This window comes from Amphiprion ocellaris, chromosome 7 (assembly GCF_022539595.1).
Source record: "Amphiprion ocellaris isolate individual 3 ecotype Okinawa chromosome 7, ASM2253959v1, whole genome shotgun sequence".
NCBI lineage: Eukaryota > Metazoa > Chordata > Actinopteri > Pomacentridae > Amphiprion > Amphiprion ocellaris.
The window spans coordinates 17,025,662-17,051,524 of record NC_072772.1 but is presented as its reverse complement, the minus strand read 5'-3'; the positions used below and the strand labels follow the sequence as shown (position 1 = coordinate 17,051,524).

The following is a 25,863-nucleotide window of genomic DNA, read 5'->3' as shown; positions in this document are numbered from 1 at the left end:
GATCCCAGGTCACTAACTGGAGGACGGCGATTCGTGTCCAGACCCAGACTTCATTCTATACGACCATCAATAATTCATGAGGGGATTTTGAATTTGACGGGACACTTCCGTTTTCACTGGAGCAGCTTTTCTAGTGTTTACAGTGTCAGAGGGCTGAACTATGAAGATAGTTTGACAAAGTCAGGATTCCTTTGTGTAAGTCAGCTCAACAAAAACTAAAACCTCAGAGTAAACAGGTATGAAGGTGGTTTTCCATTTTCTCTGTTAACTCAGACTTTCTTCTTCAAACTCGTTACGCAAACAGGAGCATTTAACGCAATGCGAACATGTTTTAATGGACAACAATGAGGAACATAAAACTTTATGACGCTAAAAAGCGCTGTGACTGGATGTTATGTAAGACATAATGCTGGTGGAAAACTGTTAAACATGTGTTAATGTACTTATTTTATTGATCAATGCAGCCGACAGCTGCACAAGAAAATTGCAAGTAGGTCTGACACTGTCTCATAATTAAGGAAACCACTTTAATTTGTGGCTAAATCAGTGTGAAACTAATGTTACTGATTGAATGTTCTCTGTAATAAATAGTAATATTCTAACGAATTTTCTTATTCGTGTTCTATCAGCTGCAGTACCAGCAGTTTAAAAGGAACAAACATAAAAAACATATTTATGCAATTTCGGCATCACCAACTAAATACATGTGGGGTTCCATGGCTTTGAGTTTCAGCTGAATACCCCTGTACTGCCCGTGTTCTGCCAGGACGGTTATTTCTATTGCACAGCACGCTCACTTCCAGTTTCGATGCTGTAACGTGCATGCCAAGTGCAGAAACCGATTACCCAATTACTCGATTTCTAAAATTATCGATAGCTGCAGCCCTACCGTCTACCTTGTTTTAGAGTGGCATAACCCTTTCCATTCGTCTAAGATATCTTTATGAAACCAGAGCTCCATCTGTGGGTCTGGGTCATGGTGTGTGATCAGCTCAGGAAATGGAGCCACTGTGACAGTAAAATAAGTCTACTGTGTAGCTGAATACGGACGGAGAGAGATCAGGAATTTATCAGCACATTCAGAGATATAAATGAAGGCAGGTCATCAACCTCTACATCTGTACACAGTATATTCCATTGTACACTCACTGCAATTCAAAGCACCATGACGACATGGAGCAAATGATGTGCTGACAATATGACAATGTCCTTTCACTGAGTTCTGGGCTCTTGACTCAACAGACAACACTAAGCTACAGTACTGTATAGAAATGGTAGAGCGCTTTCTTAGTGGCTGAATGTGGAGTCTGGGATTATTTTTGGTCCAATGTACATGCTTAACTTCTCTGTCTCACACACACACACGGATTCAGTCCAGGATATCATGGTTACCTAAAAGAAGAAATGAGCAGAGTTTTTCCTGCAAAGATGTTTTTAGTATTCAGCACCAACAGGAAAACCACCAACCAAGAATCGAGAATAAAATTAGCAATTACATTGTTTAACTAGGTTTGTTAATTGGGGTTTCATTTATAATAACAGGAACACATATTTACCTCTGTGGGATAAGAACACACAGCCTCATTGCTTTTACTGTACCTGGATTGATCATGTTTACTGTCGTGCTCAGTCACACCCTAAAGTCTCATTCTGAGGCAGGAAAAACCCTGAAAGAGGTGTAGAGACTGTAAATGAAGACATATTTAATGTCAGTGCAGCTCCCACAATGATCTGCCTCCTACACAATTTCTTTGTCAGCTGTAAAATGCATTCAGTATTTGCCTTGAACTGTGCCTCTAAGATGCCCCAAGAAAGAACACACAAATGTGACATTTTTACAGTTTGCTGATCAGTATGGAAAGCCATTTATCCCACACCTGCTGTGCATTTATTGCCCTGTTTGAATTTAGCGTACGGTCACAGAGCAAAGTAAGACAACATATATTCACTGCTGCAAACAGAATGGGAGATGTTTGAACTCTCAGAGGAGTCCTTGAGAACAGCAGCTACTGGTGCGAAAACCACAGGAGAAATTAAAATTAGACAGAGTCGTTCGCTGCTAAATGTAGACCCTGATTATTGACTAAAATCCTTCTCGACAAATGAGACCATTAAGGCAAAATTAGCCAAGTGTAACTCCTTCCAGATGATCCATTTCACTTGACAACAATTTAGCATCATCTATTGTTATACTGGTAGTGTAATCCCAACACATTGTTAACGTTACCGGGAGTAACAGAGAGAACACTGAGTGGAGAGGAAGCGAGAAAAGTGAATGATCTTGAATGCACCACACTAAACACACTGTACCAGGGTGATGTTTAAAGCATTGCACTGATGAGATGTCATTCCCCTTCAGGAATTAAGCTCTAATGCTTATTCAAAGCTCACATTTTACAATGTTTAGACTCTAACTCCACTTGTAACCTTAAGACTAGTGTGTAAAACTATCCAACATTCCACTTAAACATAAATATCTGATGTACACTACTGTTCAAAAGTTTGGGGTCACCCAGGCAATTTCATGTTTTTCAAGAAAACTCATTTTTATTCATGTGCTAATATAATTGCACAAGGGTTTTCTAATCATCAATTAGCCTTTCAACACCATTAGCTAACACAATGTAGCATTAGAACACAGGAGTGATGGTTGCTGGAAATGTTCCTCTGTACCCCTATGGAGATATTCCATTAAAAATCAGCCGCTTCCAGCTAGAATAGTCATTTACCACATTAACAATGTCTAGACTGGATTTCTGATTAATATAATATCTTCACTGAAAAAAAAGGCTTTTCTTTCAAAAATAAGGACATTTCTAAGTGACCACAAACTTTTGAATGGTAGTGTATATTATTAGCAACGTTGATTTCTCTACTGGTTCTGCATATGTGTAGGAGCATTGCAGTCAGTGATTTCAAATTTCTGATTATGATTATGTGCTGCTAGCTATTTCATCACTCATGGACAATGATCAAAGTGTTACTGCTACACTACAAAGTGTTATGGATCTACCAGTACCAATAAGATGCAATTTTATTGCTACCAAATTCACAGCTGATCTCAGCACAGCAAAACTTAGAACACTAGATGAACAAAAACTATAAGCAGGGTTTCTGTATGCATATTCCAAGTCAAGTTGCCTGCCTAAGATGACCCCTACCAGGCCTCAGGATCAAAGAAGTTGTCTTTGAAACTACAGTTACAGTGGGAAAGTACAGTTGAAAACAGATACCGTAAAATGTTTGCAAAGCTCCCCAGTGACACCCAACATTTGCTATTCCACTGAGTCAACAACCTAAAGCCACCCTCGTGTCAATGAAGCACAGACAGCGAGCACCCCGTCCACGGTAAGTGGTCACAGCAGAAACTACAGAAGCCCACCTTAATGCTGCCATCAGTCTGTCAGTGGCCCGTGCCGGACCCCCATCAGAACAGACACGGTGGTGTGGCTTGCTGGCCACCATATCAGTCGACCGTCAAAAAATCGATAGTTTTTACCTGCCTCATCCGTCTCTTCACCGGCCCTCACTGTGTGTCTGTCATCTGAGAGCATACTGCAAGCATGGAGCCAGTCAATGGGCTAAACAGCTACTCAACATAAAATTAATATGACTGGGTATCAGAAATCACAGTGTTGTAGCAGCATTTCACACAAACAGATGTATATTGTAGAAAAAAACAAATAGCACATTTTTTGTCCATAGTACCTAAAACAACTGCAAGTTAAATTTAGAAGCTCTATTTCAGCTTCACCTACAGGTTTTTTGACACATCTGCAAAGAAACTTTGGGGGCTAGCTTCTTCCTGGTGTGACTAAATCTATGCATATTGTTGGAGGGGGTCAGCCATTTTAATTTGTGGATGTAATGTAAGGTGTTTTTGCTTGAAAATCAGGGGTCATATCAGAACACAGCATGATCCAGTCATGTCTCATGTCATTAGAGGACACAAGTGAGAAGATATGAAAGGCATCTCTTAATAATCAGAAAAACCCCTGGCGAGTGAGGGCAGGATGGTGGAAAATAAGTTTGGCCACATTAAGATCACCACATCCCTGCACCTCATCATGTCAAATTGTACGCAGTCATTACCGACCTCCGTGGGGTGGCAAAACTAATTTCTGATAAACCACTTCATCAGAGAAAGTGTCTTTGAGCTGATAAAGTCGGTGCGCCCTCACTGCAGCATAAGTCAAATTAAGAACCTCCATCATAACATAACCCACTGAGTGTTGATTAAAAGTAACAGACGCCCCACTAAACTCAGAAAACGATGGATGTTATATTAATACACCAAATGGCTGTTGATACTTTGCACAGCTAACCAACTGTTGTGACGTTCAGGTGTCATTTTTCAGTTGATAAACAGAAATAGCAAGACCTCTGTGTGGATATAAAGCTACGAACAGCTGAGTACATCAGCAAACATCTCCAACAGAGAGTCTGCACCGTGATCAGTAGCACCCCTTTGGTGACTGTGACCTGGCAGGAACCAGAACCATTACACCTTCCATTATCACCACTAAATTAACTCATTATTATTAAATGAGCATACTATTTTATATGTATGACGATAATTAAGACGGGATGAAATTGTTTAGATGTCATTTGACTGAAAAAAGGGTAAAATGATGGAACTGAACTGAAACAAAATGGCACACTGGCATAAGCACAAGAATCTCCAGTGAAGGCAAGTTCAATAAAGACTGATTTAATCATAAGTACTGTCATGTCCAACTGTCTGACAGTCAAAACAGGTGTATGAAACAGTTGAAGGACATAGATGTGGTTTTCAGAAAGTCTTCCCTGAGGCTGTGGGGCTACACAGGCTCGCTCAGGCTTCCGAAATTCTCTGCAGCATTTCAAGCTCCTGGCTTTTAGAGGAAATGTTGGAAAAGAAGAAACAGAAGACAGAGTATCTGTCTGCTGTCTATCTCCATCCATCCCTTCCTTGCCCAACCAGTATTTCTTACCTCTACATCAGTATGTGGGATGTTTAACCCTCGAGCTAAAAAAAAAAACGTCCAACAGAGAACAAGCCCTGTTTACATCACCTTAGAAATTGTTGTCTGTAGTTACAGAAACCTTCACATAAAGCCGGTAGCCCCAAATGAGCTGCTGCGTGAATCACATGTAAAGAAGTTTAACATCAGAGACTCACAGTGTTGTACAAATCAAATGAATCACAGAATAAGTCTCATGCTGTGCTCAGAGTCAGTGATGAAAATCACAGGAGAATTGCTCACCAAGCCCAAACATACAGCATAGCGAAAATTAGTCAGGGAGCATTACTGAACTGGCAGCAAATAGAAACAGGTCAAACTTAAGATGATTTGCTGCTGGGTCCATGGTACACATAGTATATCTGTGCTCTACACTTTATACATGGTACAGGGAGCACATTAAACAAATTTGTACTTAAGCGACAGTCAAGGCATCAGTTGGGATATTAGATAGTTCAGCTGTAACTGAGTAGGATCTACTAAATGGACAATAAAATCAGAGAGGCTAGGTCGTTGTTTCACATTTTAAGACATTGTATGGTAGCATTTTGAACAAGAAAAGCACTCAGAGAGCGCAGTACTCCGCCAAGAGTATTCATTCCCTCACCTTGCGCTGAACACAGGAAAGTGTTATGCATTTGTATGTTATGTACGGATACTGAATTGCCTGACCTAAATATGTAGCGGGCCATAGGAATTAATGGGACTCAGAAACACCACTGAATTTAATAAATTGTTCCTTGTATCATTTCTGATAAGTCTGCAGCGGTGGATTTGTAGTAGGATCACAATCATGTGATCGTCAGCAGGCAGCTGATGTAGTGTTCACTTGTTGTCATAGTTACAGTGATGTGTGTCACTATCTCAATGTGAAATCTTTAACAAATCCATGGATCCAGACTAAAAGCCGCCACACTGCAAAAATCTAATGAGGTGCTCCTTGTGCCATTTCTGACCTTCCCTGAAAATTTCATCAAAATCCGTTTTTGAGTAATGTTGTAGGACGGAGGGAAGGAAAGAAGGAAGGAAGGATTCACATATGCTGATCGTCACGTAACTCCACCACGTTCCTTGGCAGAGTAATAAAATTCTAAGAATTTGAGCCAAACCGTTTTTGGACTAAGGATAATTTGTCCAAATATAAACAAAACCACTTCAGAAAGACTGAATTTCTTTACTGCTCTTGAAGAATGTCAATTAACGACCAGGGTTTTTTTTTATCCTGCACACACATCACAGGAAAATCTGACAGGCCTGTCATCTTGATTAGTTCAATCACAATACTGTTCTTTCTTGTCTTAGAACAAAGGACAAGTAAACTGTTCTCCAAGATAATTCAAAGCATGTTTATTCTTTTTTTTGTAACTCTAGTTGCTAATTGCATTGCAACACTTGCACTGTACTCAACACATGCATCCAAATCTGTGCTGTGGAGCACTGCATGTTTTCAGTCATGAGTGAATTCAGAATTTGTTGTGATTTCTACAGCATGTTGCTCAGACAGTACTGTTAAATATATCTACATAGATCATTTTTCAAACTGGGACACAAATGACTCTAGATTCTGCTTGTTCTCTTCAATTTTTATATGATGTAACATAATTTCCAGCACATAAGGTTTTATAACTTAATAACTAAAAGCAAGTCTGTGTCCAAGGCAGACACTGGTAAATAAAATACTGCTGGGTAAATAAAGGGTTGGGTACCAAACTTTATTGGCCGCACTTCATATGTACTTCCAATACACATTAAATTATCCATCCATCCAATTTATTTCTTCTGATTATCTGACGTCAGATTGCAATGGCAACAGGCAAAGCAGGAGATTCCAGATTCCCTCGTCATTGGCAATGTTTTCCAGTTGCTTAAGGGGGAACCCAAGGCATTCCCAGGCCAGATGCAATTTGTAATTCCTCCAGCAAGTTCTGGGTCTACCCAAGGCTGTCCTCCCAGTGGAGTCTGACCAAAAAACCTCAAAAAGGAAGGCTCCCAAGAGGCATCTTAAACAGATGTTTGAACCACCTCACCTGGCACCTTTCAACATGAAAGAGCAGCAACTACACTCTTGGCTCCCTCCAGATGTGCCTGCTGCTCACACTATCGCCACTCTATCACGGAAACCCATTTCAGTCGCTTGCATCTGCAATCTCATTTTTTTTTTGCATCACTATCCAAAAGCTATGACCACAGGTGAGGGTTGGAATGTAGACAGAGTGGTAAATCAAGACTTGTGCCTTCTAGCTCTCCTTGAAGAATTCCCACCTTATTGCCGCAGTGGGGTTTGTGTGTCCCTGTGATTTTAGTAGCTGGGTTGTCGGGTTGCAGGAGCTTCTGGGATGGTCTCCCAGGGCATGAGTTAGAGAAGTTTTTCAGTGACTCCTATGAATCATGAAAGAAGGAGCTCCAGTATGTCACCGAGACTAGATACACCAAAGCTCACTGTGAAGTCAGTCCTGGGAAGGGAGCCTGCTGGTAAGTGTCTGGTGGTCGAGCCATCTTCCATGGGGCTCCACCGAACACACCTCAATGAAGTGATATCGAGCGGCTGCCCATTGGGCCCATCACATGCAGAAATAGGGGTCAAACACAAGGCAATTGCAGGCACCTAGGTACGCAGACAGGCTCTCAGAACATGAAATGGTAAATTAATTGGGGCCTAATTTGATATCTGAGACTATAAGAGAAAGAGAGAGACACATGGGGTTGCCCTAAAGCTTGTCTGCATCTAAGACACACAGGGCAATGCTAAATTAAAAGTGGTTGCAACTGTTTAGACTGCTGTTTCTGATTCATTGATTTATTTGTGGCAGCCCGCCACAAAACCAACATTGGCCAGCACACATTGATTTTCTGCTTTTTTAATATTTAAAAAGGGCAAGAGCTTATGTCATTACGGAGCTGCACCCTGTTCTGGTCTCTCTCAGAAACACTTTTGGTGTTTTTCATAATGCCAGCGTGTCTTCTCACTTAGCTAACTTGCATTTCTTCCTCTATTTTTGCTCCCCCTTGTGAGGATGAAACGTAGGATACACTTTTGTTTTCTTTACTTTTAAGGTTTTCCAATGTATCCTCTCTCTTTACTCATTGTCTCCTCAATTTACATATAAAAGGATATCAAATATAAAAACTATTACTTAATAAGTAATTAAAGAAATTGTAGCGTGTAAATTGCACTGAACAAAAAAGAATTACAGTGGGAAAACTGAAAGATTTGGAATTATTTTTTACAACTGAAAAAGAGAAAATTACCAATAAAACCTTTTCAAACGGGATACACCAACAGCCACTACATTAACGGGGTATTAGTCATTAGAACCATGTGTTTACCTTCAGTTTTGTTAACTTTGGCATAGTGGCTGTCATCAATACAAACTACCACAGAACAACACACTGGTTTTATTGAAGCAGATTTCCTCCAAAACACAAAACACAACGCACACACATACACATACACACACGTATGCCCTACAAGATTGTGTGTTCAAGAAGAAACACACAAACCTGCACACAAAAGTAGGCAGACTTCATGTTTCTCTGCAATTCACTAACAAAGGACATTTGCCTTTAGGGTGCATTATTGCTATTAAAAATTTAAATACAAAGACAGCCAAACACACAGCCACGCCCACATATGCACCCACAATGTCACATTCGTGGTTTAACCTGACGTCTGTCTACATGATGGAACTAAAATACATGCCCTGTCAAAGAACTCACTAAACTTGTGATGGGAGCCAGAAATGTAGAACACATAAAACAATGAAGAAAAAAGGAGAAAAACACACACACACACACAACCATGGTCGTACAAGGCCAGCTAATGCTAAAAAACTCTGCACCCCAGTCTGATGAAGACCTTAAGTTTGAACTTATTTTCTTTCTGCTTTGACTATCAATGATGCGAGGGGTAGCAACAAATCTACTAAGTAGAACTACTTCATATTTAAATTCAGTAGGTGAAGAGCAGAGTTTACTGCCCTCTGCAGCTAAGATCTTAAATCGCTCACATTACTGACGAAAAAGCTAAAGAACTGGTTGATTAGAGTATCCTCAATATGTGATCCAGTAAATTACTCTTTTTTTTTCTCTGACGGCAGAAATCACCAATTACTGATTAGTGAATCCACTAATTAAAGTCCCTCTTCAGGCAATAATTAAGCCCCCTAAAACTCATTTATGTGTTTCAAGTTACACATTTAGAGTTTTGTTTTTTTTTGTTTTTTTTCTTCAAACTAAGAACTTCCTGCTTGAAGAAGGCTTAGGTGTAACTCTACACATTGCCTATATTAGCATGTGCAGATATACACGAACGGTCTAAGGTTTTAGAACGCCCCAATTTTTCCAGTTTTTTATTGAAATCAAGTAGTTCAAGTGCAATGAATAGCTTGAAATGGTACAAAGGTAAGTGTTGAACTGCTAGAGGTTAAAAAAAAAAGGTAAGGTTACTCAGAGCTAAAAAATAATGTACATTTCAGGATTATACAAAAAGGCATTTTTCCGGGAACAAGAAATGGGTTAACAACTTCTGCCCAAAAGTCTGAATCTGTGTTTTTGAGACTATCATCAGTGTGCGGTAGTTTTAAGGTTGAAATGCTCAGCCATGGCTTTGACTGCTTTTTTTCTTTTCTCATGATAAGTCTTCTAGGCTATCAAAAACACCATATGGACACATTAAAACTTGACCAACTTGCAAAGTTCCACACACTGAATTATTACTAATAGTGTTATCCTTCGCCATTACCTTTCAGCACAGCAGCAATGTGTTCACTGCTCTTCTCTTCTATAAATGTGTGTGTGTGTGAATGTGTGCATGTCTGTTTGTCCCCCAGCATGCAGGCTGCTGCTCGTACAGACAAACATCATTAAGCTGCTCCACGGCATCAATCTGGGCCGACGCTACACCCATCCTGGATGTAGGAGGGCTATAAAAGACATCTTTTAACTCGCACATGCCATGGAGTGGCACACTTACAGCCTTTCACTCTTCTGTGACACTGTATATGATCCTGTCCTCTCTGCTGACAGACAGCCTGACTCTACCATTCTCTCCTTCCTCCCTCTCCATCCTCAAAGTACAGTATTCAGAGCCCTGCCAGTGCTATTGAAATACTGGTTGAAAGGTAGCTCTGCTCTCCGGAGACTCAGCAAATGTGATTGTGCGTGTGTGTGTGTGTGTGTGTGTGTGTGCGTGCCAGTGAAGGTCCTCTAACTGTGGCCAGACTGTGGTCCTGCAGATCCAGACTGAGCTACGGTAAAATCTCTGTCTCTCCGCCCAGTGCCACTGGCAGTGCACTCCAAACAATATCAAATCTGGCATGTTTGCACAGACAAAGAGTCAGGATTGCAAGTGAAACTAATCACTGCATTTGGCTTTGATCACAACAGCGTGAGCAGAGTGTCCAGCAGAATTTGCGGCAATTTTCACACAGACTTCTTCACAAACATGCGACCAATTTATGCCCGGCTCAGACGATTTTTCCCAATGCAACACTTGAGGTCCTTAATCCGCTGTTGGACATGATTAAATAAACAGCCCTCCACTTATTATAGCACTGCGTATTCAAAGGCAGCTCAACTGAGGTTGTAATGATGCCAAATGTTGGTTCACTTGAAGAAAAAAAAAGAAACAAAAATGACTGTTGGCCTCAGTTCCTTGGTCTCTTATGTAAACATCTTAATCCAATCATCAGCCAAAAAGTGACAGAGTCTTCATTATGAGGAATTCGCTGAAATGGGAATCTACCAACATGAAACAGAATCAGAGGTGTTTTCTTCAACAGGATTACCTGTTTGAATGATGGATTAATAGAAACCGGAAATGTGGAGGCTTTTAATGGGTAAAGACTTAAACTAAGCAAAAAGCGTTAATCCTGTAATCCTATATTACAGTCTCACCTCTGATTTTTATTGACTCTTAAGTACAGGAACAAACACCCAGATTTTATTGGTTGAATGCTACAGAAGGCAGCTTGGTAAGCAGTTTACAGTTTGCTGACTAGGACACTCTGTTAACGTTATAATGACAGTATATAAAATGTAATATTCCCATGTGGGGAATTTATGTTAAAGCCCAAATAGTGGGTTTTTTTTTTTTTTTTTTTTTGCTTTGTTTGAATCTCTTTTCCTTTTCAAGTACTTTACTCAGGAAACAGAGTAGAACAAGAAAAGCACTCAGAGAGCGCAGTACTCCACCAAGGTTGCTTAGCTGTTGTATCATTTCCGATGAATGAAATTTGTGGCAGAAATCACAGCACCATAGAATGTGGCCATTTAAGATAGCTGTACCCACACAGAAAATGACGTTGCACTGAGCACAGGTGTGTGTTATGCATGTGTACATTATGTACGGATACCAAATTGCGTGAACTAAATATGTAGCAGACAGCTGGAATTGATGGGACTCAGAAACACCCCCACAATTTAATCAACTGTTCCTTGAATCACTTCCGACGGATAAGTTCTTAGAAGTTACAGTGACGCCATGCCGCTATCTTGCAATGATACAGAAATCGATAACAAATTTGTGGAGCCAGACTATAAGCTGCATCACTGCCAAAATCTAATCAGTTGGTCCCTGTGTCATTTCTGACCTTCCCTGAAAATTTCATTCAAATCCGTTAATCCATTTTTGAGTAATGTTGCTAAAAGACAGACAAACCAACACTGATTGTAATATAACTCTGCCGAGGGTCCACCTCCTTGGCGGAGTAATAAAATATCCTGAAAGCAAAATTAATTTAAATTACACTGTAACACATGCATTGTGTTGTTTCACATTTTCAGAGTACAGAACAGCTAGCTTGATTATTCTATTTTTTTTTGTTTAATAACAGCAAGCAGGATCTTAAAAAAAAAAAAAAAAAAAAGGATGCTACTCCATTGCCAGTCTACCCATCACATATAGAGGAAGGACTCATTTATGCACAGCCTGTTTACACCTTCAATTATTCACCACGACGTGTTTCCGTTTCACGCTTGAATGTTTCGGTGTCATGCATGAATGTGACACTCATTCAGTCAAAAATTGCAAGAAAAACAGTATGGTAATTTGCGAGCCACACCTTAACCACACTGAAGAACATCATGAGTATGGTAATTCCTTTCACAGCATGATCTTCTTTAATGAGTACTGATCAGCAGTACCAGTATCGATACTGGTATCAATAGAAGCACATCTCTATGTAACTCAATAGTGCTACTCAAATGTCTCTCTCACAAACACAATGACAATGGACCTGTGTGGCAACTGCACTTTTTCTCCAAACACACTCAAAACATGCACGGGAAGAGGAGCTTGTTTCCACAGAACAGAATCAATGTGGAGCTCATTAATGGTTAATATCATGACCACATCTGCACACCTCTGCAATAAGTTCCACACTGACATGTTCAAGTTGCCATGATAATTTACTCTATCGATGTTCTTAACGCAACGCTGTCAATCCTGGAGACCCAACTCTTCGGTTAGGCTATTATAAGCATGGAAGCAGCCATTTTTCTTTGCCAGATCAATGGTTTCTATCCATGTGTCTTTACTCTAGCCTGGCTGACAGGATGGCCTGTACCAGTCCTAAGAAAATCTGCAGAGATGAGCAGAGATGCTGCAGAAACATTACATAAACATGGGCTTTTATGTCCTTTTCTGGGGCAGCAAATAAGGAACACCACTTTTGGATAACTGTTATACATTAATTTGCACCCATCTACTCACTTGATGGCTTATAACAGTATCCTAATCACCTCTGTTGGTAGACACTTCATTGTGACTGTGGATATGTGCTGCTAACTTGTTTCTTTCACCTCCAACTGTGAAAAAGCACCAATTTGGATTACAGTTGCAGGTTAATTATTGACTCATAGAATCATCAAGAAAGCAGACCATTAAAGTAGCAAAATAAACTTCCAAAATGAAGTAATGTAATTCATGTAACTGAATTTACATTATTATTCAGATCTTGAATTTCCCCTATTTTTCGCCCCTTGTGAGAAGTCTTGGGCTAGTCTTGACAACTAACAAGACTTGTAGCTGTCATGTCCAAACAGCAGATCTAATTTTCTTTTTTCTTTAATGGCCAGATTAAGAGTATTGTTCACCTTTAGTGTCTTGCAATGAGTTCACACCAGTCCAGTGGAGTTTCTAAGATGTTTAATTTGCATGCACACACTGTTGTGCAGTGCTATAAGTACCTCATTTACACAATAAACTAAAACACTGAGTATCACAGAATATACATCAAATGAGCTACTCCACACAGACCTGCAGGCATGCATAATTACATACTGCATCAAGAACTACTTATTACACTGTATGCTGCTTCAGGACATTGTAAAATGTCACTGTGAGAAGTTAAAACAACAAAAGGCAAGGAAAACAGAGAACGTGCACATTATTATCCACCCTACACAAATAATATTGTAAATTAACCCTCTGGGGTACGAACCCCTGTTTCCATATCAATGGTGCCTTGGACCTTCTGCTACATATAACGCAAAGACTAACTACTAGGTAAGCAAGTAATCTGGGTTACTGGGACCTATGAAAGTGCCCCTGTGATGCTACGTGATGTAATAAATACTTAAAAGATCAATGTATGTGTTTCTTGTACTGCAAGTAGCAAAGGTACAACGGAAGTGATTCTCATGTTGTTTATGGCAAGTAAGACTAGTGAAATGACGCGTCTTCTTCAGAGACTTCAGTAGAAGAGAATATTATAGAATAGTTTGGTTGCACCTCAAGGCAACCACAGATACCCCCCCTTCCCGAGCTATTACCATATCTTTAGAATAATTAGTCCAATCATATGATGTCTGTTTCCAGCCAAACTACAACAGACCTGATCCACAATGCCAAGACCAAATTACCCTTAATTCCTAATGAGTGCTGCAAAAAGCATTCTCCATATGGGAGAAACGTGTTTGCTCAGTTTCTTCTGGAAATGAAAGAAATTTCTGTCTGCCACTAAGAGAAGATAACAGCAGAGCCTGAAGCTTTGTGTGGACACAAAGAGTTTATCTGAAAACCACCAACAGAGTGAGAGGAACTAGAGCGACTAGAGTCTTCTGCTCCAATGACAGATACATTTCTCTCCTCCTAAATCAACCATGAAGTCGTCTGCTGCCAAAGAAAACAAATGCATATTTGCATGATTCAATTGTCAGGGATTCCCAACTTCACCTGGATGGATACACAAATCACCAATATATGTCAAAATCGCTCAAATTCAACTTTTACAGTAAAATATCTGCTAAAAAATAACTAAGGAGACGATGAAGAGGATGCGTTTTACCCACTTTGGAATGGAAATAAATGAATACCACTGGCCTACAACCCTCTTTGTAGTAGTGCAAATAAATACTCTTCTCAAGTACTGATAAAAAATAAAAAAAAAATACAATAATGACGTGATACTATTTTCAGTCACCTTGTCAGGGATTGTCTGCTAAGTATCACTGTAGCACTCCACAACCTATTGTCTCCTGTTGTGCTGATATATGAAGAGGTAATGAATGAGATGTAATAATGCATGCCACTTTATTACACTACCACTTACAGAATACTCCTGCATACTCCATTTGTGGAGAGACAAATATATATTTCATAGTGGGAGCTTATTTTCCCCCCCATTTTTAATTTACTTGCTCAACTTAGTGGAGAAAATAAATGGGAATCCAAACACAGCAGTGATGATAAATTATAATTCACACTTTAGCAGCTGGCCTTGTTAGAGGGAGACAGAGTAGGTGGAACAGTGATCTACCTGCGTGATGAAAACTGATGCTCAGCAAAAGATAAATACTTGTTGAAAGAAGGAAGTAGCTGAGATGATGATAGCATTTCCTAAGGGGGCAAATATTCAGATCAAATGCCAAGTCTGTGTTTGCCAGATGCACATATATACAGTGGTGGAAAAACATTTTCAGACACCCTTAAAATTTTACACAATCTCAAATACTATCATGAAATACTTCTGGAAAAATCTTTTTGTGTTTCAAAAGTTGTGGCTCCATTAGATAGACACAAGCAAATGCAAATGAAATTTTGTTTACAAGAATAACTAACAAAACTAAATTCTTTACTGTTTCAATATGTCAATTCTCAACATTGTCAGTATCAAGCTCAACAAATAACAAAGAATGTCTTCAAAATTTAACAAAAAATAAATAAATCATCACATTAATATTTAGTAGTCCTTCCATAGCACGCAGTAGAGCTCTAATAGTGGCTGGCATGTTCCCCACGAGCCTTTCACACTGTTGAGGGGTTATCTTGTTCCATTCTTATTGAATTATTACTTTTAATTCTTCTAATTTTTTTTGGTTTATGCTTTGAAACAGACCTTCTGATAATCCACCACAGATTTTCAATGGGGTTCATGTCTGGGGATTGAGTTGGCCCCTCTAAGACCTGGATACTGTGCTCCTGCAGCCAAGTTCTACTGGTCCTGGATGTGTTCAAGGGGCATCATCTTGTTGAAACATCCAGTTTTGACCTCAACGAAACAGAGCATGTGCAGAAGGGAACATGTGGGTTTGGAGAATGGCACAACACTTAGCAGAGTTCAATGTCCCATCACAGACAGTGAGATGAACAACACCAGCAGCACTCATGCATCCCCCAACCATGATGCTGCCTCCACCATGCTTGACAGTAGATAACGTACATGTTAGAGATAATGCTTCTCTTGGCCTTCTGTGTATCCTCACATTAGCAGGAGGAAGATAAAGCTGGAAACTGGACTCATCTGACCACAGAATCTTCTTCCAGTTCCTGGCTGTCCAGTTCTTGTGTGCTTGGGTCCAACAACATCGGGCTAACCTCTGTCTCTCATTGATCAGGGGCTTCTTGACAGCCTTGTAGGACCTCAAGCTATGATCTAAAAGTCAGCTATGTACAGTGCGTATGGAACACTGGACACCAGTTTGGTTTGACCACTGCTGCTGAAGCTCTTGTGATGTCATTTAGCGGCTTTCCCTGCAAATGCAGATCAGGATGAGGTCATTTCTTGCTGAAGAAACCCTTTGACGTCCATATCTTGGTTTGTCTTCCAAGATGGTGGTTCTTCTGTCTAGAGTGTATCCAACTACTGATTGACTGCATCTGCATTTCCTGGCTATCTGGCAGCAGCTGTACCATTCCTGGTTGAGAATCTGTATCGTCAGGCATGTTTCCTGCGTTATATTCCTTATTTTAGCTTTTTTTAGTTTCTGAAGAACTTTTAAATGTGCTGGCTTTATATAGACACAACAAAAATTGTGTCTTTTAATAAAAAGCACAACCATCATTAGTGGATAACTGGCACCAAAATGACCCAATACTCTAAATTTCTTATGCATTTTTATGGAACCAATCAATTTTAAGTTTTTAATGACTTTTTTTGTTTGTTTGTTTGTTTGTTTATTTGTCATTTTGGCTGTGACTGTACTAAAAGAAATTGCACTTGAAGACCTAAGAGTGATTCATAATGAAATATTTCACAAATTCATGGGGTGTCCGAAATGTTTTTTCCACCACTGTAGACACACAGATATGCCAGTGGATATTTCAAGTCACTTTCATTTACCTTTCCTGTTCATTGGCTGCACTCTGAAAATCCATCAGGAAACAGGGTCAACATTCAAATCAATTGATGTCTGAGTAGACGACAAGTTTAAAGTAACGCTGCAATGAGAAGGACATCCCTGCTCCTCTCAAAGGAAACAACCGCTCAGCCAGCAGCTAATGATTTTACTGTCTGTCATGTGCACACGGCGTGGGGAAAATTATTTCAGAGTAAATACAAACAAAGACAAAAAAAGATGGTTTCAAAATCAACTCAGAAGTGCCGTGAGAGAAAAGATAATGTAGGACAAAGTAAAGAGGAAGGAAAAGAGATAGTGAGGAGCTCATGAGTAGTTGGAGAGGGAGGTGCAAAGGGAGGTTTATGTGTGAGCTAATGAGGGGAAAGGTAGAGGGAAGAGGCATTAACAACCTACCAAGAGATGATTTAGTGTGAGAGGTAGTGATAGTGTTCTTAACTATTAATCTTTTATCCAACTTTATTTCGGTCTCTCTCTCCCAGTTCAGTTTTTTTTTTTCCCAGCAGAGAAGATTATTATTTTGTATGAGTAAGAATATATATATATATATATATATATATATATATATATATATATATATATATATATATATATATATATATGAAAAATGAAACAAGTTTAGTTGGCACCTGGATTTCCATTCACCTCTGGTATTGGTGTCTCTGACCCATAAAATAAAAATGATCTCACCCAAAGCTGCTCCTTCATATCTGCCCTGTGTCCGCCTTTGCTGGAAGATGAATGTTGCCTCAGAACACGACTGCATGGTCCAGATTCGCATTAAAACATTAAAATGGTGGTATTGTGCAAAATTAAGTTTGCCATTGTTTTTAAACATAATCAGGTGTCCCTCATGTGTCTAGAGACCCCATGAATAAGAAAGAAAACATGGTTAACTTCTTCCTTTCATTTCTCCACAGATCAGAAAGCGTCCGCATGAACCATTAAAACTCGCAGCCTGTTGTGATGTCTCAAGACTAAAATCAGTGCCCCTGGCTCGCTCCTCCTCCTGCTCTGGGCTCCTTTCTGCCATTCACTGAACAGAGTAGAAAGATCTGTAGGCAGCAGCAGCTCACTTGGATTTAAAGCTACAGGTACTGACACAGCCCATTTGGCACAGGGTTAAAACCAGGGGAAGTGTAGGCATGTTACGATTAATGATGTGTGCAGTATTTTGAGTCAAACTAGAAAGAGACAAAAAAAAATTAAAAATTCTGGGGACATGAGAGACTTGCAATAACTTGTTCAAAAGGAGGATGGTGATTAAAACTGAAGTCACGTGTCTAAAACCACAGCTGCACTGAAAATGTGGTTAAAAAAAATCGATGGTTGAAGTTGAGCTGAACAAATTAGCAAACCACAAAGGCTGCGCTTTCAAATATACATTTTGCAGTGTCTGATCCAGAGTTCAAACTATCCTGTCAAGGTCTTACAAATTTATCCTTGTGATGGTGTCTCATAGGGACGTTTTAAAATTATTACACAGTGAATACTGAATAAAATAAAAACTTTAAAAAATGCATAAGGGAAATTAAATCCCAACATCTGTCATTCAGCCGGAAAGGAAATGGTGTCATCTCAAAACAAACAAACAAACAGAAAAAAAAGTGGAATAAGTGTATTTTGTTTTACGGTTTATGGTACTGTGATAGATTGGAACATAATGAGCAAGAAGAGGTACAACAAAGGCATAGTTTTGGCTGAAGAAGTTTTCATGAATCTTTCATTCATGAGCTCTGGGTAGTGAACATAAAAATAAAATTATTAGGGCTGGGACTTTAACACATTAATTCTGATTAATTAATCACAGACAAAATAACAAGTTCAAAAAAATAACGCATTTAATCGCACCTCTCTCAGTTCCCTCATTTCTGGCACACCGGAAACACAGATGAACACTCCAGCCCAGTAGGTGGCGGTTATGCACCTAAAGTCTGTTTACCAGCCGCGAAGATGATGATGAGAAACGTTGGACCAACATGGCGGCTCGGTCGCAAATTTTCTCTTTTATTACTAAAACTGTTCAGCAAAAAGTATTTCTGAAATCATTTGAGGCGAGAAATAACCTGTGCAGTTGCTGAATCTGTTCTTGTTTTCGTTCAGTGACGACTAGTTTAGGTTTAATGAAAGTATCGCGATGCGTCGGACCTCCGTTCCCCGCGTCACATTTGCATAAATGAAACTACCTTATGCAAATGAGCTCTGGGGTGACGCACCATGTGTTTAGCTACGACGGTCCTAGTACAGGCAAACAGTGTAGGCAGCCCATAATAGACAACTTTTCAAGATACTGAGTTTACAAAAAGTCTTGAAATGTTGAATATAATCGCTATAATTGCACTTTGAGTTTTTAGTAATCTGTGAGTGTAGTAGACAGATGAAAAATGCACAGATAAATATAAATTAAACAAACATTTTTGTTGTTTAATTTCACGTATATGTCTATTCATTGATTCAGTCGTCAACCAACATTTACTTGTATTGAAAAACTATGAAAAATATTGCTATTTGACAAAAATGCGATTAATTCATTACAAAGCCTCTAATTGATTTGTTTTTTTGTTTTTCGTTATTGCATCCCACCACTAACAATTACAGATACAAGTGGCCAAAATGTGTTTCCTTTACAGCACGGCTGGGTTCAACCTTGCATGAGAGATAGGGCGAGGAGCTCAGACAGCTAGAGGGAGGTCAGAGTAGAGTTGCTGTTCATTCGTGTCTCAAGGACCTGAGGTGGTTCGGACATCTGATTAAGGCGTCCCCTGGGCGCCTTCCTTTGGCAGGCTCCTGGGCACATCTAACTGGAAGGAGACTCTGGGATTGACCCAGAACTCGCTGGAGGGATTACATGTCTAATCTGTCCTGGGAATGCCTTGGGATACCCCAGGAGGAGCTGGAAAACACTGCTAGGGAGAGGGGCGTCTAGAATGCTGATGGGTGGAAGTTGTCACGGTTACAGCCGACTGTAACTGACATTAGTGCTGGGCGATATGGAAAAAATCATATATCACGATATGGATTATTTTATATAACGATATATATCACGATATACCACAATAAGGTATGTTTTCAGTTATTCTCTGAAAAGTTTGACAAAAATTTCATTGCTTACTTTTCTCTATGAAACTTCAACCTGTTGCTAAGGCTGGACCCGAATATCCGGTCCCCATGGTGGTATGCGGATATTAATTTTGAGATCCGAATAGCTCACCGCCTCTGACCTCACGGGTCGTTCCTCCGTCCGTCCGTCAGTCACCCCATGACATGATTTTATCCTAACCACTGATGTAGTCTATTGGTGCAATGAAGAAAAATCTTCAGTGCCACATTTTAATGCAAAAGTGAGGTAAGCAGTTTAGTAGGGCTGACAGTCAGTATATGCAATTGCTGTCTTTTAAACTAAAAGACAAGCAAATAGCAATATGTACAAAAATTCACTAAACCAAGAAGGCACGATCTAGTCGTTTTGTGTAGAAAATTTCCAGGTTATTTTGTGGGAGGTGAATCTGTAGTCTCTCTCCCTTTCTCTTCATTTCTGTGGAGTATCTCTGTCTGGCACCTCAGCATGTGTCTTGGTGTGAACAGAGCACAGAAACGCTCCTCTGACTCCCTCCCTGGTCACTTCTAATACCAGCGCTCACCCCTTGAGTGTTTGACGGTGTTTTCTTACCTAAACTGATTTCCTCTGGAACTCAAACCGAGCAGCTCCCGTCACCACCCCGTTCGCAAACATTCAGTATTTCTTTTAGACTGGATCTACTTACACTCTGGAGAGCATCATCGCTTACTGCTGACATTTAATTACTAAAGTAGACAGGAGAGGAGACATGAAAACTAATTCCCTTTTCCTACTGCCATCATCTCTCAAGCTCACAGAAAGTTTCCTTCTCCACTTTTTTTTCTTCTTCTTCAAACATTCACATAAATCACATCCATCTCCCAAACACTCCACACTTGGAGGCTCCTTGACAGCATGAGAGCAGAGCCAGAGAGAGTACAGTAGGTCATGATTGATCCAGACTATAATGTAAACATCACTGTATTGAAAAGAGGTGCATTTGATGATGTTTCAAGTAGAAATATGAGTTGAATTTTACTTCTTTTACAGTTTTTTACATATTGAATTGAGAAACAAGTCTCCTGAAACACCAACAAGTGTTGATCTGCCAGTCCAGCAGCCTCCACATGTTCCTGCTCTACTCCAGCACTGAAGGAGGCTCTGCTGAAGCTGTCAGCTGCAGCATCAGCCTCCAGTGCTGCTCTCTTCTGTCACACTCCGCTACTGTACATGCAGACTGCTGTCAGCTCAGCTCCACTCATCACCAACTTTATTTGGAGCAAACAGAGCTCAGCTGGAGCACAAGCAGAGCTGCAGCCTCTCTGCCATGTCAGGTGTTTTCAGGAGGGAAGTCACTTCACATACCTGCACAACTCGAGTCAGCGTCACACGGACAAACGCACATTAAACATCCACTGGAGCTGTCTCCCAAACTCCCTTTAGTGTAAAACGTCAGGACATGAAATGAAGAAAAACGAAAAAGAATGAAACGACCCCTTGCCTTGAAATCCAAAGAGGAAAGCGACGCCGGTGATCCACACGCTGTGTATCCAGAAGTAACGCATCATGTCCGGGACTCTTCCAGACGAAGCTCCGTCTCCAGCGGCTAGTTTCCAGGAGAGAAAGCTGCAGATGAAGCCGAGCGGAGGAAGAAATCCCGGTCTGAAGTGGAGCTGCTGAACACGAGAGCCGGAGACTCTGTCACCGCTTCTTTTGCTGCTTCACACGGACATTAGCGACCCCTACCGGAAGTCTCCCCCACATATAGAGGAAGTGCGTGTGGGCTCCTCTGTGTGTGTGTCTGTGTGATGGGTCAGTGTGTTCCCACTAAAGCTGCTTTTTATGACTAAATACAAGACTAATCTGGACAAATATGACACGTTTCTTTCAGCATTACAACATTATTATTATTATTATTATTATTATTATTATTATTATTATTATTATTATTATTATTATTATTATTATTATTAATAATAATAATAATAATAATAATAATAATAATAATAATAATAATAATAATGTTTATTTATTTTATAGCGTTTGCAATTTAGCAGTTCAGGTCACAATTGCATGCCTTTATCATCTTAATATTCTGAGTATTCTGCACTAAATCCGTCACTTTATCTCATGGTCATGTTAACATTTCACTCAGTACTCCTTTTCTTAGTTCTTAGTTGTTGCTCTGCTCCAGTTTTTGCTTCCTTTTTTTTCTTTTTTGCCCTTTTATATCTTATTTTCTAAGTCTTTATTTAATGTCTACTGTTGCACGAAGAAAGAGTAACGTAATTTCGATTCTTGGTATGTCATGTACATATTGAAGAATTGACAATAAAGCTGGCTTTGACTTTGACTTTGATATAAGTTGAGGACGTAATATGGGCTCTAATGGGATATCTGCGCACAACAATTATGGTGAACCAGGGTATGACATCCCCTTTAAATTCCATGATCAGTATGTACACAAAAGTATGCTGAGGTGAACAAAGTTAGAGAGCAATTAAAAATAACAGAGTACAACTGATGGTATAAAACTAAATGTAAAGTGGACATCTTGTCCCCATTGGGAATTTTTACCTCACAAGTAATTTTTGATCAGTGCAAACTATGTATATGATTAACTTTATTTTTAACAAATTGATGTTGTTCTCACTTTAACAGAAATACCAATGTTAGATAATGCTTTCTGATATTTTTTTAACGGTTTGATTATGGCCAATTCATTTCAACATTAATAGGCATAGGACAAAAGTTATGAAGTTACAACTTATTATTTTATTTATACATTTATATATTTTTTATAATTAACGTCCTGCCAGGAGTAGTGTCAAATATCCAATTGACAGGGATGCAAAGATGTTAAGTTATCTGTGTCTTGCTACAGCAAGCTAATATACCACAATATTATTAGCTTAACTTAAAGTCAGTTAGTTGGACTTTTAGACCTAAAATAATACATTTTTTTTTTGTTTTGTTTTTTAATTTTTTTTTTTTAAAATACTGATTAGCTTTTATGTTATTGTATCGGGGCTGCACAGTGGTGTAGTGGTTAGCACTTTCGCCTTGCAGCGAGAAGATCCTTGGTTCGCGTCCCGGCTTTCCCGGGATCTTTCTGCATGGAGTTTGCATGTTCTCCCTGTGCATGCGTGGGTTCTCTCCGGGTACTCCGGCTTCCTCCCACAGTCCAAAAATATGCTGAGGTTAATTGATCATTCTAAATTGCCCGTAGGTGTGAAAGTGAGAGTGCTTGTTTGTCTATATATGTAGTCCTGCGACAGACTGGCGACCTGTCTAGGGTGTCCCCTGCCTTCGCCCGAGTCAGCTGGGATAGGCTCCAGCCCCTATTCATGTAAAGAAGCAGCATCTTACACTAGTTTTCCTATATTTTGTGTGACTAGCGTTAGCACTAGTGCCACATTTTCTATTTCTGTTATGTAATTAAAACATATATAGAAGTACAAAAAGCATTTTATTGTCTCTGAAGAGGCATAGTTCCATATTTAGTATAACCATATATGTCACAGTTTAAAGTGAAGACAGTTTAGTTGGTCTCGCTTGGGAAAGCCAGTTATCTGTGTGGACACAAGTGTGCTGTTTCCCCCCTAAGTAATCCTCACAGCAGATTTAATACACTTAATTCTCAAAGAGCCACAGAAGCTGCTTCTTCAGTTTCCACTATGCACTCTTGGTAGCTTTTATTTGTAGTAATACTTCTTCATAATATCTTATTTAAAACACATCATGTAATCATTACATACTGCTGCAAATAATAAGAGATCACACTGTCACAGGGAAGCAGGGATAAGTCGTGGTTATGGAAGCACTATACAAAGTGATTAAATAGACTTAGTTGTTTTCTGTAATCTATACCCACTGCACTACGTGATGGAATGATTGAATTACCAGCTCTAATGACTGTTTCATATAGGAGGTAATGGCTTGTGAATCAAATAAGTGGATGCATGTGGTGATATAGAGCCAGGAGTTTAAATAGACTGTTCTAAGAGGTAGATGTCTGGATGTAGCATGAAGAGTATTTCACAAACAGTTCATGCATTTGTCTACCAGATAGAATTCAACATATCACGAAATTGGTTATTTTGATTTTCATTGTTGCCAGAAAAATCACTTTTTCTTGGGGTAAAATTTAGTCTTTTCATGTATTTGTGTCTTAAGTTTTGTTTCCTTTTGGTTTCCCCCCATGGGAAGCTTCCACCCACAAGGGCTCATGGCTCTGGTGAACTGTGTTCGGAGGGTTTATTTACATTCCCCACCTGTTTCCATCACCCTGCTCATTTGTATTTCAGACTCAGAAGAGAGGAATACTGTTTTCATTATAACGTGCCAACAGCCAAAAAGAGAGAGAGAATGAAAAAAAGAAGCAAAGGTTAGATGGGATCCCACTAAAACAACACAGTGAAATGTATAGTTTGCTGTCAAAGTCAGAAAAGTGAGAGTGCTACATGTCCGAGACGAGTCAAGTCTTGCTTCATGTTGGTTTCATCCAGCAAGAATCACCGTTCAGGTGGATGAAATCTACACAAGCGGCATGGTTTCATAAATTATTCATGACACTTTCACATGATATCAGATCACTCAGTGCATGAGGACCTGTGCCTTAGACAGGGATCACACCTGCCTTCACGCCGTCAGTGTTCTCAATACCTATAAACAGTCTCATGATTCCAATCTTAGGTCTAAGCCACATCAGTTAACACACTGTAATCACAGACCATCTCTCAGCCTGCTGTGTGAATAATATGCACAGTATGAACACAGACTGAAAAGATGGGAGAAGGAAAATAAAATATTTTTGAATGAGGGCTCCGTGCAACAAACTTCATAAATATGCAAAAGACTGTTTGTAATGAGTAATTCCATGGCAGATGGTAGAAAGTGATTTCACATCAGAGAGTGTCATTAATATCTTTGCAAAAGACAAAGTGTTGCTAATGTTGGAAGAAGACATTATCATCACATGAAGTAAGAAATGGAGCAAATGTAGCAGTTCATTTCAAACTATAATTCTGGGCAATTGCTCTGGCTTTTACAATTGTGCAATCAGAGTGAAAACATGTCCTCCTCATTGCATTACATTCATTAGAGAGAGAGAGAATTCAGATTCATTTAACAGAGTGCAGTCCACTCATGTCTTACACTCAGCACTAAGGTCAAAGCACCTGACCTCCAAGTGTCTGGATGCATAATTAATTTCTGGCCCACAGTGTTTCTGTCCTCCAGGAAACTTCTGGTTGTCAGCGTGAACACCTCAAGCTCAGGTTGGTAAATTTGGGGCTGTTGCTGTAAAGAAAAGATGCAATGTTCCTCTGAAGGGAGAAATATGGAACAATGTCAGAGTAGGCATGACACTGCACATGGTATACTCTAAGGTGAAAATGTAACCAGCCCACCTCAAAGGGAAAGAGATGAATGCAGGAGGGAAGGCACAAGACAGAGATGGAACAATTTTTTAATGTATTTTTTTAAAGGAAGAAAAATGCCAATTAAAAATGTAGACAGAAAGGAAATCAAAGGCATATGAACTAACCAAAGAACAAAGTAAGTGATCTGTGTACAAATCCAGACATGGCTCTCACCAGAGACTCACAGCTTTGATTTTTCCTTGGCGTGACTTGGACGGTCCACAGACAAACATGTTCCTTATATTCTCCTCCCGGTATCTCACTTGACAGACACTCCTCATATCTTGAGGTGTTACCAGTGGCTTCTAATTAAAGCCATATTGCTCAGTCAGCGCAATATGTTTTCAGTTCCTGGAGTGCTAAACGACACCAACAATGAGAATATGTGTGCAATTCTCCTGTTAATGCCTCAGGTAAAATCCCACAGGGAATAACATCGACCTAAGTGTTCAGTCCTTCACAGCTGATCAGCGTCTTCCCAAACTGTGAGCTTGACTTTCCATCAATCAAGTATCAGGATACAGTTCAGAAAAGATCTGCATTGATTTACCTTCTAAATATGGCACGGCACTACACAGCACTCTCTGCACCCTATGCTGTGACCTCCAGAAGTGGATCATTTACGGTAAAGTTACAGATGCTCCACAGTACTTGTACTTCAGAGCTAATGACTCTTGGAGCTCCAGTTTCTAGTTTCCACTGCTGTTGGTCTCTGTCCTGAATAAAGAGCTCCTTTGTCTATTTCTAGTGTCTCAACCCCAGTGTTTCTTACATTACACCAGACCCCAGCTGATTACCTGCG

General features: G+C 39.7%; 1 protein-coding gene across 1 annotated transcript in view; it reads right to left on the bottom strand.

Annotated features, from left to right (window-relative positions):
* Nucleotides 1–21,323, bottom strand: part of lsamp (limbic system associated membrane protein) — a 533,378-nt gene extending 512,055 nt beyond the window's left edge. The window contains exon 1 of the mRNA XM_023266027.3: nucleotides 21,140–21,323. Coding sequence (XP_023121795.1) covers nucleotides 21,140–21,206 — 67 coding nt within the window. The 5' untranslated portion in view covers nucleotides 21,207–21,323. The remainder of the gene's footprint in view (nucleotides 1–21,139) is intronic.
* Nucleotides 21,324–25,863: the final 4,540 nt, after the last annotated feature.